General features: G+C 32.1%; 1 protein-coding gene across 1 annotated transcript in view; it reads left to right on the top strand.

The window, feature by feature from the left end:
* LOC145690154 (nose resistant to fluoxetine protein 6) overlaps positions 1-17,958 on the top strand; it is a 150,480-nt gene that overhangs the window by 92,460 nt on the left and 40,062 nt on the right. Inside the window, exons 3-5 of the mRNA XM_081764764.1 lie at positions 1,270-1,451; positions 6,556-6,785; positions 10,844-10,942. Of these exons, the coding sequence (XP_081620890.1) occupies positions 1,270-1,451; positions 6,556-6,785; positions 10,844-10,942 (511 nt within the window). The remainder of the gene's footprint in view (positions 1-1,269; positions 1,452-6,555; positions 6,786-10,843; positions 10,943-17,958) is intronic.

Below are 17,958 nucleotides of genomic sequence, written 5' to 3'. Positions count from 1 at the left end.
AATTCTTTCTTTTTTCATTAGATGTATCCCGTATTTTTTCTTTTTTCATTATATATTTCTCTTAATTCTTCCTTTTTTTCAATACATGTATCGCTTAATCCTTCTTTATTTCAGTAAATGTATCCCTTAATTTTTTTATTACATGTAACCCTTAATTCTTTTTTTAATACACGTATCCTTTAATTCTTTCTTTTTTCATTACATGTATCTCTTAATTATTTCCTTTTTAATTATGAAGACCTAAAACATCGAGGCTAACGTTTCCATTAACACATCAATCATTATTTTAAAAAAGGAAGGAAAGGTCCTGACAGCTATATCCACAAAGGGGACAGGGACTCATAAGTAAACTACGTTATAGAAGTTTATGAGAATGAACGAAAAAAGTAGTCTAGTTTGCACATTGAAATCTCACCAATATCAGTTGAATGTAAAATTAAAACAAATTAATCAAGTCGGTACCTCAAAGGAAAAGTGTATTCATCTAGGTCAGAGACTTGGAGTGTATTTAAAATTGCATTTTTATGAGGGAATGATATTAAGATCATTTTGGGACATGCATTGTGGACCAAAGGATAATTGTCGTTATACGTTTAAATAGCAAAGAAATAATTTCGAATGGCAGACTCCGAGAATGGAATCCAAATCCTTCCATATGAAGCAACGTAATACAATATCAATTATGATTGTTGCATGTTTTTAAGAAAGTTAAGATTTGTATGTGTGTGAGAGAGACTGTATATATTACACAAGCAGCATGGCTTAGTGCACCTCTGATGCATGTTGTCACTGGTTCGATCCTAGCTCGCGCCAAATGGTCTTTGCGGTGGATAAACACCGTGTACGTGGGTTTTCTCGGGTTCTCTCGCTTCCTCCATTTTCTTTATTTCAACATTTCGTTTATTATCGTCATCACCTTCTTTCTTAGAATCGGAACGCATTGTAAGAAGTTAAATTGAATTATTATTATTATTATTATTATTATTATTATTATTATTATTATTATTATTATTATTATTATTATTATTATTATTATATTCATTGAATCAATTCGTGGGATCAAACTTTCAACTACTTACCTATTTTTAGAGTGTAATGCAATTTTCTTTCAATTATTTTCATATTGTAATATATATATATATATATATGGAAAACGTACACTAATTTCACAAATATTTTGATGGAAATCATAAATTTGTGCATATTTTTAATAAAAGAATTGTTTTTAAAAAGGATACCTAATTCGATTATCTATCTTTATATTTTCAGAGTCGGAGAATTACAATCGGCTTATGTCTACCTCAAACATGTTCAGCGACAGACACTGAAGAAATACTGAAACTGTCGACAGAAACTCTATTGTCATCAGCTGAGACTATCCAAGTGGGGCAGGTTAGGTCATTACATGCAGGATACAATGTGTGGACAGACTCAACGTTTATTATTCTTATGTAAGGTTAACTGTATATTTTTCTACATAAATATTTTGTAATTAGTGTGACAAATTCGGTATTTTGACCTGATTAATGATATACTTATCAAATGTTCAAAATATTGACATAGTTGGTATAGTATTATAAGTAGAAATACTATTTTATTATTTTTAACATAGTTTTTTTAGTTTAAGAGAGTGAAGAATTTTGTCAAAACATTGTATAGTTTTCGCGCATATGAGTAAATATTGTCAGATCCAATTTCCGGAAGATAGTCTTGTATCTTCATTCTTTACTATTTATGAAGTCTTACAATTAATCTGGTTTACATACCCTTACCGTTGTGTTGGTTACTCTCTCTATAATTATTTTTTTCTATTTAGGATAGTGATTTTTTTAATTTTATTTATAAATTAAAGGTACCGTCAACATTTCATCGTAAATAAAATTATTTTGTATCACGATTCAGGTTTATAATTTTAAGTCGGGGATGTTGGGTAAATTCAAAAATAACAGACATGCAGTTGCTAGAGAATCTGGCAAGTAGTGTACCATGAAGAAAGAGAACCCTGCGTTTCAGTTTATCGGGACATTTAACGTGAATCTTCATCGCAAACACAGCAACAGGTTTGAGTCATAGTCTGAATCAATGGTGTGCTCAGCAAGTCAATGAGAGGAATACTTTGTGCGTCTTGTCAGAAAAGAGAAAACTGTTACCATCACTTTCCTGCCACCTAACTAACTAACTCACTCTATGGTCTATGAAACCCGGAGGTTCAATGCCACGTTTACAAAAGCTCCCCATTGACTTCTGTTCTTAAACAACTGGAAGCGGTTTCTACTTTGTACTCCTATTTCTTCGAGATTCATCTTAATATTATCCTCCGATCTGCGTCTAGGTCTTCCTAATGGACATTTTCCGATTGGATTTCCAGTAAAAACTTCGAAAACGTTGCTACTTTCTTCCATCCTGGCTACATGACCTGCCTAACTAAATCTACTAGACTTGATGACTCTATAACAATGTTTGGTAAACGGTATAAATTATGTAGTTTCTCGTTATGAAGTTCCCGCCATCCAACCATTCCCGTTCCACCTTGAGTCCGAATATTCGTCTCAGGACTTTCCTGCCACCAATTTTCTAAATCTTGCGGAAAAAACAACAACAACAACAACAACAACAACAACTGAGATTCAAGGAGGGCCTGTTGATGGTTATACAAATGAAAAAGGAGTTTCTAGTGAGCCTTCAATATGATTCTGAAGCATAATCCGGACTCAAACCTCTATACAGAACTGTTCAATGTTTATAAACAGCTAATTACATTGCATGTTACCCAAATACCATGTGATCAATCTTGTATTTTTTTTTTATAGATTCAGAAAGAGATATATCGACTAAAATCGACAATAATGTCATAGACAATGTACGTATATGAGAAGCACAGAATTTAGATGATTTCTACAAATTTAAGATATTTTAGAATGGGCTTTGTAAGTATACAATAAATGACAAACTATTCATTGCTTTTTTTAAAGATAAGACTTTTGTCATGATATTAATGTTTATAAATGTTAACAGCAAGAAATGTGACAGTATTACCATTACTCTGAAAAAGTCTCCCGTTCCCTCCATGATTCTCCTATTAGATACTACTAGTCATAATGGTCTTGGTGTTTATCTTTGATTCCAAACTCACATTCTCTGACCACATCTCTTCAATACTTAAAAATTCATTGCGCATGTTGGGGCTTCTGTGTCGATTTACTGAACTACGTACTGTGTCATCATTATCAACTTTTTGTAAAACTCTAATAGAGTCCAAGATCGAATATTGCTCTCCCATATGGGCCATGGTAGCACCTACACATCTCTCTAGACTTGATTCCATTCCCAACTTCTTTATTTCTATAGTACATTTTCGTGTTCCCGCACTGCGAATATTACCTAAAGAGAGGCTCTAGAAATATCTTAATATCCAAACTCCGGGAGTACGCAGAAATAGGCCTAACTCAGATCTGAAATTTCTTCATAAAATAGTTAATGGAAATTTAAGATTGGAAACGTTACTTCAGGAACTATCCTTACGTGTCCCTCCCCGCATAACCAGAAATACCCACCTATTCCGTCTTGCTCGCCCTAGGTCGGCAATTATACAGTTTTTTTTTTTTTTTTTTTACAGAATACCGAACTGTTATATTCACTTAACTACTAATATGGACCTTTTTTCGAGCTACCCGGTGTTTGAAAGAGCAATTACACGAATTTTGGCGAAATAATATTACTTTTGAGTATTTGTTGACACCGTTTTTTGTTGTTTATTTCCTGCTTGTTAAGATTTCCCTGTGTAAAATAGCAAAATTATGCTGTATCTGGGAATTTGTTCAATAAATAAATAGGCGTTTGTTTGATTTTTTTTTTAATTTAAATTTTATGTCTTATAGTTGAAATTATATGTGGTTATAGACATAGGCGCCGACTTGAAGAAAATATTGCGGGGGGCAAACAATGAATAAATATATCATTATATTCAGTCGTTTTCTATCAACTGCTTGATGAAGCCCCCCCAGATCTCTTTCCGCTGCATTCGCTCCGCTGGGAAATTCACGACCTAAGTCAAATTTGCCTCAAGGCATTAAAACAAATTCAAGTTCAAAATTTGAGAACTTCACTGGAAGTTTGCGCACCACATTGCTCTTCACTTTTCATATCAGTGCTGCCAGAGTGTTGGTTGAAGCTTCAGTGCTCTATTAAACACAGTTTTGAAAATTATGTTTTTTATCGAATAAGAAGGCTGTTCCTAATATTGAATTAAAGGCACGACAAAGTTTACGACAGAAATTCTTGCTTCTCTTTGTTAATTTTTCCTCGATGGATTATATAGGGGGGGAGGACTCCACCATTAAATATTTAAGGGGCCAAAAGTGTCCTACCCTCTCAAAGTCGGCGCCTATGGTTATAGACACAATATTGGGCGTCTGAAAGAACAGACAACAGTGAATGATATAATACCGATCAATTGGTATGGTACCCTCCCATATATGCACCACCGTCCTTTTCATAGAGCCAATCCACTTCTGTGTGTGTTTTGTTGCCAGATATTCAATTAAAGATGCAAGTCAAAATATCTGGATCCTGGGTGCTCAACCATACTTTGGAACCCGCGGACCCTTTGGCTCCTAAGATTGGGGCCCATGAGTAATGCTAATTAATAATAAGCCTCCTTTCTATTTTGATGACAGAACCCGTTGCTAAATGATTTAAATGACACTCTTGAGGATTGAACTTGTTCGTCAAATTTTTCGCAAAAACTTACTCTGATTGCTATTTAGAATAAAAATAGACGATGTATGAAAACAAACCGTCCAACGTTAATTGGGACATAAGAAAGTAAATGTAGAAACGGTTGATTAGCTTTGATGTAAATCAGTGTTTATTTATAATGAAGATTTGCTAAAGAAATCGATGAAGGACATTTTTTCCCCCTCAGTAAAGAAACTTACTAATTTATAGTATTTAAATTTACTTATGGTTCCTGATTTGTGTGCGTATGCAAGCAGCAAATACATATTTTAAACTTGAACTAGGGAATAACTCCCGGGAAAGAGAAAGTTTAACAACGTTAAAGTGGTCTCTCAACTTATTGAAAAGTAACTGTGCTAGTAACTAGGGAACAGGAAAATGATTACTAATAAAGCATATCGAATACATTTTAATATTAATTATCTACTAACCTCAATAATGTTCCCTCCAATTGTATTATTTTAATTTCTAATAATTTCGAATGCACTCTTTGGGTATTCTTGCTCAAGGCAACAAGGCTTGAGTATCATAGTTGTGTAGTTTTTACAATGTTCCTATCTCACCAGTGGCATAACAAAAAATATATTACACATTATATTTATTTATATGGGATAAGCATGCGAAACTACAAGTATAGATAAATATACTGTGTAATATATTTTTTGTTATGCCACTGTTGTGATACAAGAACAATTTGAACTACAGAAATAACAACTTAAGCGTTCTGGCCTTGAGAAAGAATGCCCGAAGAGTGTATTCGAAATATTGAATGAAAAATAATACAATTGGAAAACCAAACATTATTCAGCTTAGTAGATAATTAATAGGAGAATGACAACATATATGCAGACCAATACACCGTATTCAAGTTCCAAAACTCTAGTTTGCTAACAGTATCCAGATCCCATGTTAACAAACTGTGCATCCTCCTTGCGCATGAACATAGATCCTGACTCGAATGAATACCTTATTCAGTCAACGAACACTATACTCTTGGATACATTACTCCACCTTTTTCTGCATCTATTTACGAAAATCTGCTATCTGAATGTCGTCCCAAACATGTCCAATGGGGCGAAACAGGTCGAACAATCGTGCTAGCCAAAGGAATGGTTACAAGATCTTACACACTGTGTTGAGTAGCATATGTAGTACGTATGGACATCATCATGATAGACCAGATAGCATCTTCCAGTTGAAAGAATCGATCCTCTCCACAAACATGAAGGTGAACGAACTTCATGGTGTGCCAGATTCCAATCACTCTGTAATGAAGCCTTATAATGGAACAAACGGTAGCCATCAAAGAAAATTTTCACTATATATAAAATATATTTAACAATAACAGATTAAGTTGAAACATTTAGCAGAGTATTTTTAAGTTCTCCTTTAAAATACTAGTATTAAGTGTTGATTTCAGAATATTTCCACGGGAAGATTTTTAATAAACGGCGGATAAAAGTAGTACTGCAAAAATACTGGTAATCCAGGTTAAATTCGACCCGAGAAAACTATTGTAGCTCGAGGGGGGATCCCTCGTGAAATCATCACGACCTTTTTTTTTTTTTTTTTTTAAACACAAACGGATACAGGCATACAAACGATTAAACATAAAGGAAGAAATTATACTTATAAAATCTGTTCATCTCAAAATTCTCTGTTAAAAGATATCCTCTTAGAAGCTACGGTAGAAAGACACCACATTATTTTACATTACATCACGTCTTTTCTAACGTTCCATTTATTTCCAGCCTTTATGTAAATATTGTTGCTTAAAACTATTATCCTTAAGAATAATTTGAAAATATTTGTCTACAGTGTTTCAGTTACAATTTTACTGGCGCTGATCGTAGCCGGAACAGCTTATGACATATCAAAACAGAAGAAAAAGAATAACAAGATATCAGAAACTACAATGCTGACCCTTCCCTGTTGCAAGTATTATGGTGGTCAAATGTGCAGACAGAAACCAAACGAGGCAGAAGTGAAGTTGGATGTTGTTGCTTCTACACTAACTAGTCGAGTAAATGATCCTGATAATCCTAATGGTAAGTTAAGGCAAAAGTGAGTGAAAGGTTTATTAAGTATTTCCTTCTTTGCTTTTTTCCTCCTAAAATGTTATTTTTTTAAAGATAGCAATAAACCATTGATTTGATAGAAACGCTGGAACATAGGTAGAGAAGTAGTTGTATTACATTTCCCGAAATTTTGATGAAAGGATACTTTGGTGCACGTGGTTCTGGGTTTGATTCCCGGTGGGAGAGCATAAAAAAGTTAATTTCACAATCATTCACTTCCATTAATCTTCAGTCTCCTTTAGCCTAAAGGGCACAACCTTAGGGCGTTTAATTGAAAATAAAATCATTTAATATTTTCATTAATAATAATCTTTTCAATATTTATCTTGTTGCAATGCAATGGCTGTTGAATTTGCATTTGAGACTGTCACCTTCTTCCGAACTTCTTATCCAGAAGTCAATTGGTTGCACTCCTTCAGCCTTCTGTTATATTAGGAAGATCTAAATAATGTACAAAAGTGATATCAAGTAAACAAAAGTGACATTAATTTTTTTTTAAAAAAAATGTAAATTGCTTACCTTCACCAGCCACAAATTAAAGATAAATTGCATTTATTATTTAAATGAAAACAACATAGATTGGAATCAGTGGAAGATTTGTTGTTGTTTCTGACTGTCAACTCGTCACGTTGATCAAGTTGAAACAGGAAGCTATAAAACTCTAAGATTTATAAATAGGATATAGGAAAGGAAAACATATAATTATTCCTATTTTAATGGTATTACATTTTACAAATATCAGAACAAAATTAAATTGTGTATCAACGGTATACAATCCTGACACTCATAAATAATATCAGCTGTTTGAACGAACTATATGTAAATTCTCAGATTTCTTACATATAGGTAAGCACACTTGTATCCAAAGTTTGAAACCAATTGCAGTCTGTTAGGTAACTATAAAATGCCATAATTAAACTTAGAGAACAGCAAATGACGTTATATTTGTTCACAAACTGTTAAACAACTAACTTGGCCTGGAACTCCCTAATGAAATTAAAATTAGCAAACCATCATCGAAGACAATGAATAAAAACACTTGTAGCATAAGAAAATCAGAATCAATTACCTTTAATATTTTCCAACATCGAGAATTTGCGCTTTCTTCGACAACATGGTAACATGTAATTTGCCTGTTGTTATACTAAACGCAGCAAAAGAGAATCAGAACGAAAATTGTTAATTACGTAAATGTATATTGATGACATGCCTTACTGTCACTGTTATAGGGATGAAGGTAGAGCTTATATACTAGAATATTAGTATAATAAAGACACACTTACTTTACCAATCTCGTATTGGTAATTTTATCTTTTCGCAGAAATGAATTACTTGACACGGAAGTATGTTTTATATTTTATTTGAGTTTAGTAGTTATTTATTGAATATTTAGGAAATGTAGAGTGTTTAATGTGTATTTGTGTATGTAAGGAACATATTTCTCTCTCACTAACCTCCTGTGTGATGATGTTGATGGCTTCCTTCTTATGAACTTGGAAACGGCTCGTCTTTGTAGATTGATGAATGAGACTAGACGCGATTTTTTTTTTAATTTACTACTTATTTAGTACAACTTAGAATGAGGATAGATGGTAATTGAATGTGTTACTTTCTATAGGATAGGTTGAGTTTAAAATTAGCTTTCCGGACTGGGCTGTTTACCTCTGAAAGGTTAAAGTGTTGATCTGCTAATTATGTGTGACTATATTAGAGACCAAACTGAATGAAACTAGGGGGATTTTAGTTTATATAAGTACCACGAAAGAGATAGTACTGAAACGTGGAAAAGTACTACCTTTGATGTCTCAAATTTAAAATTTCGACCTGTGCAGAAGAATGTTAGTGTGAAAGAAATACATTTATCAGCATAAGGAACTAGGAAGCTTTTTTTTTTTTTTTCTTTACAATTTATTGCATACACGGAAGTTATAGAATGGAGACAAATAATATAATTTACATATATAGACATAATGCTATTTTTTCCAGCTTGTCTGGACAATTTAACGAGCGGATAGAAGAAAAAACTAAGAAATCCACGTGCGTGAAATAAACATAAAGATATTTAATAAAATTAAAATTTTGATTTCTATTTTTTTTTCTAAGTCTACGATGTAAAGAGTTAGGACATTTGTAATTGAGTGTAACGCCTGTAGTGTACATTTCAATAAATAAATAACTAAATAAATAAATAAATAAATACCGCTCACGCCAATGGTAAAAGCATTCACACTTGAGTAAATTTTAAATTTCACTTTTCATTCTAATTTTATGACGCCGAATCTAATACAATCATTTTAAAACATGTCCATTCATGAAGTCGCGAGAAAAGTAACCTCAAACCTGAGGTCAAATTTAAGGTTATCTTATTTGTATTTGTGTTTGATTATCGGGTTATTAATGATCAAAAAATTTTTTTTTCAATTCAATACAAAGAACTAGGTCTAAAAGACGGGCGATCATTTTATTGTGCACATCATGTCATTATACACTATAATTCCATTATGGACTATCATGCTCAAGTTTGATTTGATTCATGGAATGCAGTTACGAACAACTCGCAATGTCTTACAAGTGCTGGAAATGTCCACTATTCTCTGACAACAGGTCCGAACCTTTTCACTATATTTTTTGACACCTTTCAAAGGGCGTCAGGGCTAATGTTATTTATCTCTGCGGTAATGGTTCATTCCAATTCTTGTTGACTATAGACCTTTTCTGGTCAAGCGGACACCAAACATGTCATCGAAAAATTCCATGGTGTTGTTGGATATATGGCACGTTATCCTGTCTTCTTGCAAATTATAATAGCGTTCATCAGAGTGGAAAAGAGCTACAAATCTAATAGAAATTTTTGTTGTACGTAATCATATGACTTGCTTCCGAAATATACCACGACAAGAATAAACATTGTGCTGTTAAAAAACTACATTATTGTTCACAAGCAACACGCCACACCATACCATATGCCAGTGTTCATAAGTTTCCTTAAAAATTCCCTCAACCGAAACAAAATTTTCCTTTTTCTTATCAAATTTCCCCTAGTCTGTTGAGTGTCAAATTTGTATCACAGTAATAGTATTAATTTAGCCATATTAAAGGAAGTTCCAACCACATTTCTTCTGTTCATTTGCTTATATATAATTTTTCCGTCATTTCTTTTACACACAAAAAAAAAAAAAAAGAAAAGAAAAAAAAAGAAAAGAAAAAGCCAACAATGGGTGCAAATTATGCTACTTTGAACATACACACACACACACACACACACATACTATTGCCATTGTCTTTATTTATTTCTGAAGAACAAAATAAAATTTAACTATTTATATTGGTTAATCAATCAGTGCGAGAAATTCCCTGGATTCTCACGTTTTATCTTAAAAAGTCCCTTTTTGCTATTTTTACCTAGGAAATTTCCCTAAATTAGAGAAATTTCCCTCAAACTACGAACACTGTCATCGTGCTCTTTACATCCAAAGGTGATTATTGCATATTGCACGGTGATGCAAGTTAGCTAGTTACGTATCTAAAACTTAGACAAACATCAACTAGCATCCAACAATTGCTGAAACATGAGTATTCAATATCATTGTACTCAAGACAAATGATATGTGCGATAAAATGATCACCCGTTACAAAAATTGTCAAATTTTGTATGTCATTGGTCTTTAAATGTTTTATTTCTGGCTGCAGTTTTTTGAAGTATTCTTTGTATCTCCTCTCATTCTTGCACCACTGTTATTTAGCAATTAGTAAGGAAAGGCTGAATATGGTTAAGCCGAAGATAATGTAACAAATCGAAATCGTATTTACTATCTACAAAATATCAATAAATTTAAAATTTTACAGTGGAAGTAAATAAGTTTAGATGATTAACTGTAGTGGTAACAACTAATAACGAAGATAACTAAAAACTATAAATACTTGTAGTAAATGAATGAATGTACTATTTATAAGTAGATTAGTAAATGAAAGGTATACACAAAATTGATGTAATCGTAACGGTGGAGTGTATGTAAATACTTTTACAGGTCCTGAAGAATGTAACGGGAACCACGTATGTCTGCTTCATGGAGCTGCTCTCATTAAGCCGGAAAACCCAAATTCACAAAATGAACATGCCGATGCAGGTAATACTGTTATGTTATTTTGAGTTTTACTTTTATAGAAAGTATGAGGCGCATGTAAAAAATAAAAAAAGCCGATATTTTTTCGCGGGGTTGGCAACACTGATGAAGTTGAGCATGCGCAGGAGCATCCCCTAGTATAACAGAGATGGAATCATCCGAGTAGAGTTGCGTACTGGGAGTAGCAGTAAGGTGAAACGGCTGTCGTAATATAAGATCCCGCCAAAATGGCTGTCATGCGATTTCTGAACGCCAAAGGATAGAATGCAGCCGTCATTCATCGGAATTATGTGCCATTTACGGACTGACAGTAATGAGTGGAGGGAAGGTGTTCAAATCTTCATGACGATGAGCGTAGCGGAAGCCCTAATGTTCAGACAGGCGATCTGGTGAAACGCGTTTACTAGAAAGTGTGATTCTATTGCCGATTCACAATAACTGAACTCGCCAAAGAGTTTGCAGAAGATATGCGAAAACAGTGCATCGAATTGTGACTAACAAGCTGGGTTATCACAAACGATGTATGGGGTGGGTGCCAAGAATGCTGACAGATGCTCGCAAAGAGCAAAGAATGACAGCTGCACGTGATTTTTTTTGACCCGCTGGGTGGAGGATAAGGATGACCTTTTTTCTCACCTGATGACCGGGATTAAACCTGTATATCGTAAGTCACTGGAGAGTCGAAACAGCAATCAATGCAATGGCGGCACTCTGGTTCTCCTAAAGCGAAGAAATTCAAATAAACACCATAAGTTCACAAATCATAGCAACAATGTTTTGGGACCCAAAAAGTGTGATTCTTGTGGAATTCTTGGAACCAGGACAAAGAATTACACCAGAGGTGTATTGCCCAACACTAAATAATCTGTGACGTGGCATCCAAAATTGGCGGAGAGGAATTCTACACTCGAGACTTCTGATCTGTGACAATGCCCACCCACATACAGCTGCTCGTGCTGTCGATACAATCCAAATATTTCGATGAGAACTTTCAATCATCCCCCGTACAACCCCGACGTTGCCCTTAGCGATTTTTTCTTTTTCTGCACCTGAAAAAGTGGTTCCCATCGAAACGTGCTCAAGACATGAGTTCTAGACTGGTTGTACCATCAGGAGGCAATTTTTTACACAGAAGGTATACAGAGGCTTGTGTCACGCTACCAAAAATGTCTGGAGGCTCATGGGGACTACGTCGAAACATAGCCAAGCTATGTATTTGCATATCAATCACAATAAATTGAAGCGTTTGGAGGATAAAGGTGTTATGTAACAAATTGAATATGACGGAAAAATTGACTTTCAGAACTTTGTCCGTCAACATACCGCCTTTGTCGTTTCTAAATATCTGCACCCAGATGAGTACTCACTAAATAATGTGTTACGTAGCATTATTAACATATAACACGTGCATGAACCGCCAGAATGCAACGTTTTAAAAATGTAACATAACACCTTTATCCTCCAAACGCTTCAATTTCTTCTATCATTTTCTTTTTTTTCCCCTAATATCGGCCTTTTTTTAAACATATGCTTTGTAAGTGCTAATGTTAATTTTGTTGCTAATGATAATTATAGTGTGTAAATTAGTATGAATTGACCCTGAAAGTAGATACAATCAATGAAATGAAATCAGTAGGAACCAATTGTCTATGTAAACTGGAAAGGAGTAAAAATCTGTAAGGTTGGTATTAAGAGCAGGAGAACGTAAAAGTTTATAATATTTTAAGTGTTAAAACTTACCTGTTGATAAGAATATAAATTATATTTGTATGACTAGCAATGTCTTTGCATATTGCCGCTGGGATTAGGGTGTCAATATTTTAATCCGCTCTCTTCCATATTGATTTCGTACAAGCGAATGTAATAGTCATATTTTCTACATTTTAAATCCCCATATATCAACGTTCGTGACTGGATTTCGTCCCACTATTATTATTATTATTATTATTATTATTATTATTATTATTATTATTATTATTATTAAAACACACATAAGTTTTAAAGAGTATTAATGACAACTTGGGTAGTCACATGTGCGACATAAACTATGTAATAATAAAATCATACAAATGATGCTCCAAATACAAATATATGACGTGTGATAAGGAAAAAAAAACAAACACACAGAAACCATATTTGTTTATTTGTAGTATCTGTTACTACAAATAAAATGATCAAATAAGTGTCTTAATAGCAATAAAAACTAACGAAAAAAAAACATTAAAGCACCCATCAGAAAGAAAGAGAAAGCAAAGAAAATATAAACTGGTTACATAAAAAAGCAATAAATTAACGACTATTAAGAACCTTAAGAAATTGTTGACGAACAATAGAAAATTTGGATTGAAATAGATCTAGGACTGTGAAATTTATTTGCTGTCGCTATACAATTAAGGGGAATATTAAAAAGAAATGTCATGGCAAACAAAAGGAATACAATTGTTGGTATGAAAATAAGGAATATAATAATAATAATGATTCATTTATAGGCAACAAACAGCATACAACACCACAGGTGCGCCCAAGTAGCAGGTACAAGATATATGCAATCAAGCTCATACAATAATGACACAGAATATATTTGTCAACAGGCAAATTACACATGCAACACAAGCTGCACATGCACTCAAGATCATAAAATTCAACATACAAATAATAATAATAATAATAATAATAATAATAATAATAATAATAATAATAATAATAATAATAATAATAATAATAATAATAATAATAATAATAAACCATTCAGAAACGGTATGATGTGTTTCTAGTTCTTACAGAAACATGTAACTCACAATTACGTTGAATGTTGTGTTTAAAACTCACGCTTCTATTCTACGTTGAACTTCAAGAATATTCTTAAATTTTAGATAAGACTTTAGAATACGTTTATGTTCCTCAAACTAAGACCGCCGGCCATTTTGACTCACTACATTACGTCACATGTTCATTTTACAGTCATATGAGTAATGGCATCTGTTGAGAGAAAATAACACTACATGTTATTTATTATACAGTATACACCATTTGCTCCAACCTCGAAATATGTCCATATATGTTATGTATTAAAGTACCGGTATGTATATATTTTTTGATGGACTCTCTATATAATAGAAGAGAACAAGCAATATAAAATAAATATGACACTGATCTCATATGAAGTTGTCAAATTCAAATGGTAGTTGAACAACGTAACTTTGCATGTGTTGTATTGCGTACCTATTCACCCAAAGGCAGACTCAGTGTCATTTATTTAACATTGCAGGAAAGAGAGAACATGACCTAGTTTCATCCACCTACTTTCTCTGTTTTCATATTAAGTATGTATGGAATTCATAGGTTTTGTTCAATTTTCTCACAGTTTCTGTAGTTTACTTATCTTCTTGCGGTTTATCTTTTTAGACACTATACTACTATTGACCATTTTGTATGGTAGTATATCAGTCTTATCTTCCCAACAAAGTTAATATAAAAATTAAAGACATCCAAAATAAGTATAATATACGAGTACAGTATCAGATATTTAATAAATACACCTACACACACACACATTCAGATTAATTATTCTGTGAGTCTATTTTCCATTTTTGGACGCAAGAAGACATTGTGTTGGTTTAAATCCATTTTCTTCTCGAACTCTTGTAACTTGAAAGAAGATAAGAAATGATTAATGTTCTACGTATTAAAACACATAAAAATCGCTGCTTGAATAATAGCAGATTTTTTTTTTAGTAAATCTTAGAAAAATGCCTTCTGAATTTTGATTATATAACAGAATACATAAGTACTAGCTGAACCTGCGCTCTCTACACAGCGCATCATTCACATATAAGCATGAATCTCCTTATCATTCCTCACAACATCTGCACATGACCCTTTACAGACACAAGTGAAAGACGTTTTGATAAAAATCGGCAAGGAGTACCATAAAGGGAAGATTTTTTCTATTATTTTTTCAATATTTCGCTCCGTTTGCAAGATTGAACCTACTTCTGTTTGGAGTTGTTTCTCATTCATGTATAATCAGTGTTTTCTTTCTTCTTGCATGCAGTATGTAATAAACAAATATATTACACACATAATTAATTATAATAGTGATATATGGTATCCATTGGGCAAAACACTCCAAACAATAAAGATTCATCTTACATTAGTCTAAAGAAATGGCTATCCTTCGTTTTTCATTATCATTTGGCCCTGAATCAAACGCCTGATATATATGCAACACCTATATACAAATATGTTGTGTTAAAATGTATAACTCATAGGATGTGGTGCTTTATTTTTTAAAAATTTCAACACTTCCAGTGTACCCCTAAAAAATGTAATAAAGAAATAACGGCCATGTTTCTTAAATATTCAGTTACAACTGAACAATCTACACAAAATTTGCAATCGATCAGTAGAAACTGTATCTTTCTAGAGCTTATGGTTCCCGAAAACTTACTGTCGAAAGGATTGACCACAAATACATAAACGTTCACAAACATACAAACTTTTCTAGATACTGCAAATAGCTTAATTACATAAATTAACAGTATGTTTATTTTTTAGCACACAAAATTATGTAACTTTTTTTTATTAATTTACAAATTAAACAGTATCTAAATTTTTGTATTCATTCATTCATTTATATATTTGTTTATTTCACTTAGCTTCCATGAAAGATACACTTGTGGATATATTAAATAATTGTAAGTATGAATGTTAACAGTAACACTACTATAAGAATACACGAAAGCACTCACGTGGGCTCAGAGGTAGGAAGCGCCCATAATTCATCCCAGGCCATGAGAGATTGTGGTGAACAACACCTTATCCGTCAATTTTCTCGGGGTTTCCCGTTTCCTCCCACATTCTTAACCCACCATTTTACACAATCATTCACTTTGACTAATCAACTGTCTCCTTTGGCCTAAAAGACATAATCGAGGGTTGTTATTTTAAAAAGCACAAAAAAATTCTACAGAAGATATCACTTATGGTATATAGGATCCTCTTTGATTGTCATAAACGTCGTAAGCTTAAAATAGAAATAAATTCTAGTTAATATATACAGTAGCACCCTGTATATGTAAAGTATATAAAAGATACAAAAAGTGCTTCTTTGTCCAATGTAAAGTTAGTATTATTTATTTATTGGCAATTCCGCTTAATGTTGTATTAAAAATTACACTTTTATATTAACTAACACACTCCCTTACTATGTGTCTTAGGAATCCTAATCAGTAGAGCAAACCACATTATGCTTTATTTTTTGTTTAATTATGCTTTATTTTTTGTTTAATTATGCTTTATTTTTTTTCAAATTATGCTTTATTATGCTTTATTGTTAATTTTATTCATTGTTTTGCATTAATCGTGTTTTTATAAAAAAGCCTTGTATCCATCTTGAACACAAATTAAACATAACTTTCTTACAAGGCTGTATGTATTCTTTATTATAAATTAACGAGAAATGTTACAGTTTCGGAAGTATATCACTTCCTTCTTCAGACTACTATTCCAACTGAAATCATAGATAACGTAACATAATTTGTTATCTCTACCAATCAAGAATTATTTTTTTTCTCGTTAATTTATAATAAAGAATACAGACAGCCTTGTAAGAAAGTTATGTTTAATTAATCGTGTATACTAAATATCTTGATCTATTTATTAATTTTTTATGCAACCAGTTCCTCTCATATTTAATGAACTTTCTACTTAATGCACTGTAAAGAGTATGCTTTATTCGAGTCAGTTTTTTCTATCACTTGTGTGCGCCTTAGAGGTGCATATATGCAGAAGGGGAAAGTAAAAAATGCTACAAAAAAGTACAGAAAATGCTTAAGTTCAAGAGATACATATAACAATATAGTGTGGAGTTCTTGTGTACTATTCATTGTTGGCAGAAAGTTTTCTCCTTTTTCCATTTTTTTTTACTTCACATCAAAGAATTATACCCAAATAAAAATAAGCTTTTCATTGTTGCATTGTTATGTTCTCAATGATTTTGCAAAGTAATTATTGGTTTTAAAAATATTAATACAGTACTATTATTACTATAGTACTAATACAGTACTATTATATTAATGTTAATACAAAAATATTAATATTAATAAGTTGCAAATTTATCTAAAAGACATTTAAGCCATTGAAAAATTCAAAAAGGAGTTATTCAAATTTTTGTCTAATGAAAGGTATTAGGATATTATAGTATATATAAAGATTCTAAAATATTCCAACTATACTCTGTATATGACAATTCCTTTGTACTAGTCTCTGAACAATTATGTCCTAAAATGGATGAAAAAAATTAAATGAAAATGAAATAATATAATGGGAGCCAGTGTGCTGATTTCACACATCGTCCAACTTAAAGCACGTGGTTAAAATTCCTTTACTGTAACGCCATGGATTTTTTAAAAGCCTGTGTATAAAATTTCTATATCTAAAATATGTCCCTACAAAAGAAGCGAGAAACAAATTAGATGAGATATTCGAGTGTATAAGTCTTCTACCAGTCTTAGGTAAACTTTCACATGTTAATGCGTACTACAGACAAAAGTTGTAAATTTTATTTGTTAATTGATACAGATATTTGTTAATGATTAATTTGTTGTTTGTACGATTAATTTACTATTTGAATAATTAATTTATTGTTTGAATGATTAATTTACTATTTGAATAAATAATTGGCTATTTGAGTGATTAATTTACGATTTAAATGATTAATTTATTATTTGAATGATTAATTTACTATTTGAATAATTAACGGACTATTTGAATGATTAATTTACGATTTAAATTATTAATTTATTGTTTGAATAATAAATTTACTATTTGAATGATTAATTTATTGTTTGAATGATTAATTTACTATTTGATAATTAATTGACTACTTGAGTGATTATTTTGTGAATGATTAATTGACTATTTGAATAATTAATTTACGAGTTAGATGATTAATTTATTGTTTGAATGATTATTTTATTGTTTGAATTATTAATTTACTATTTGAATGACTAATTTAT

The sequence above is a fragment of the Thermobia domestica genome, chromosome 7 (assembly GCF_964235325.1).
Source record: "Thermobia domestica chromosome 7, izTheDome1.hap1.1, whole genome shotgun sequence".
NCBI classification, from domain to species: Eukaryota; Metazoa; Arthropoda; class Insecta; order Zygentoma; family Lepismatidae; genus Thermobia; species Thermobia domestica.
This window is presented reverse-complemented; position numbering and strand designations above follow the sequence as displayed.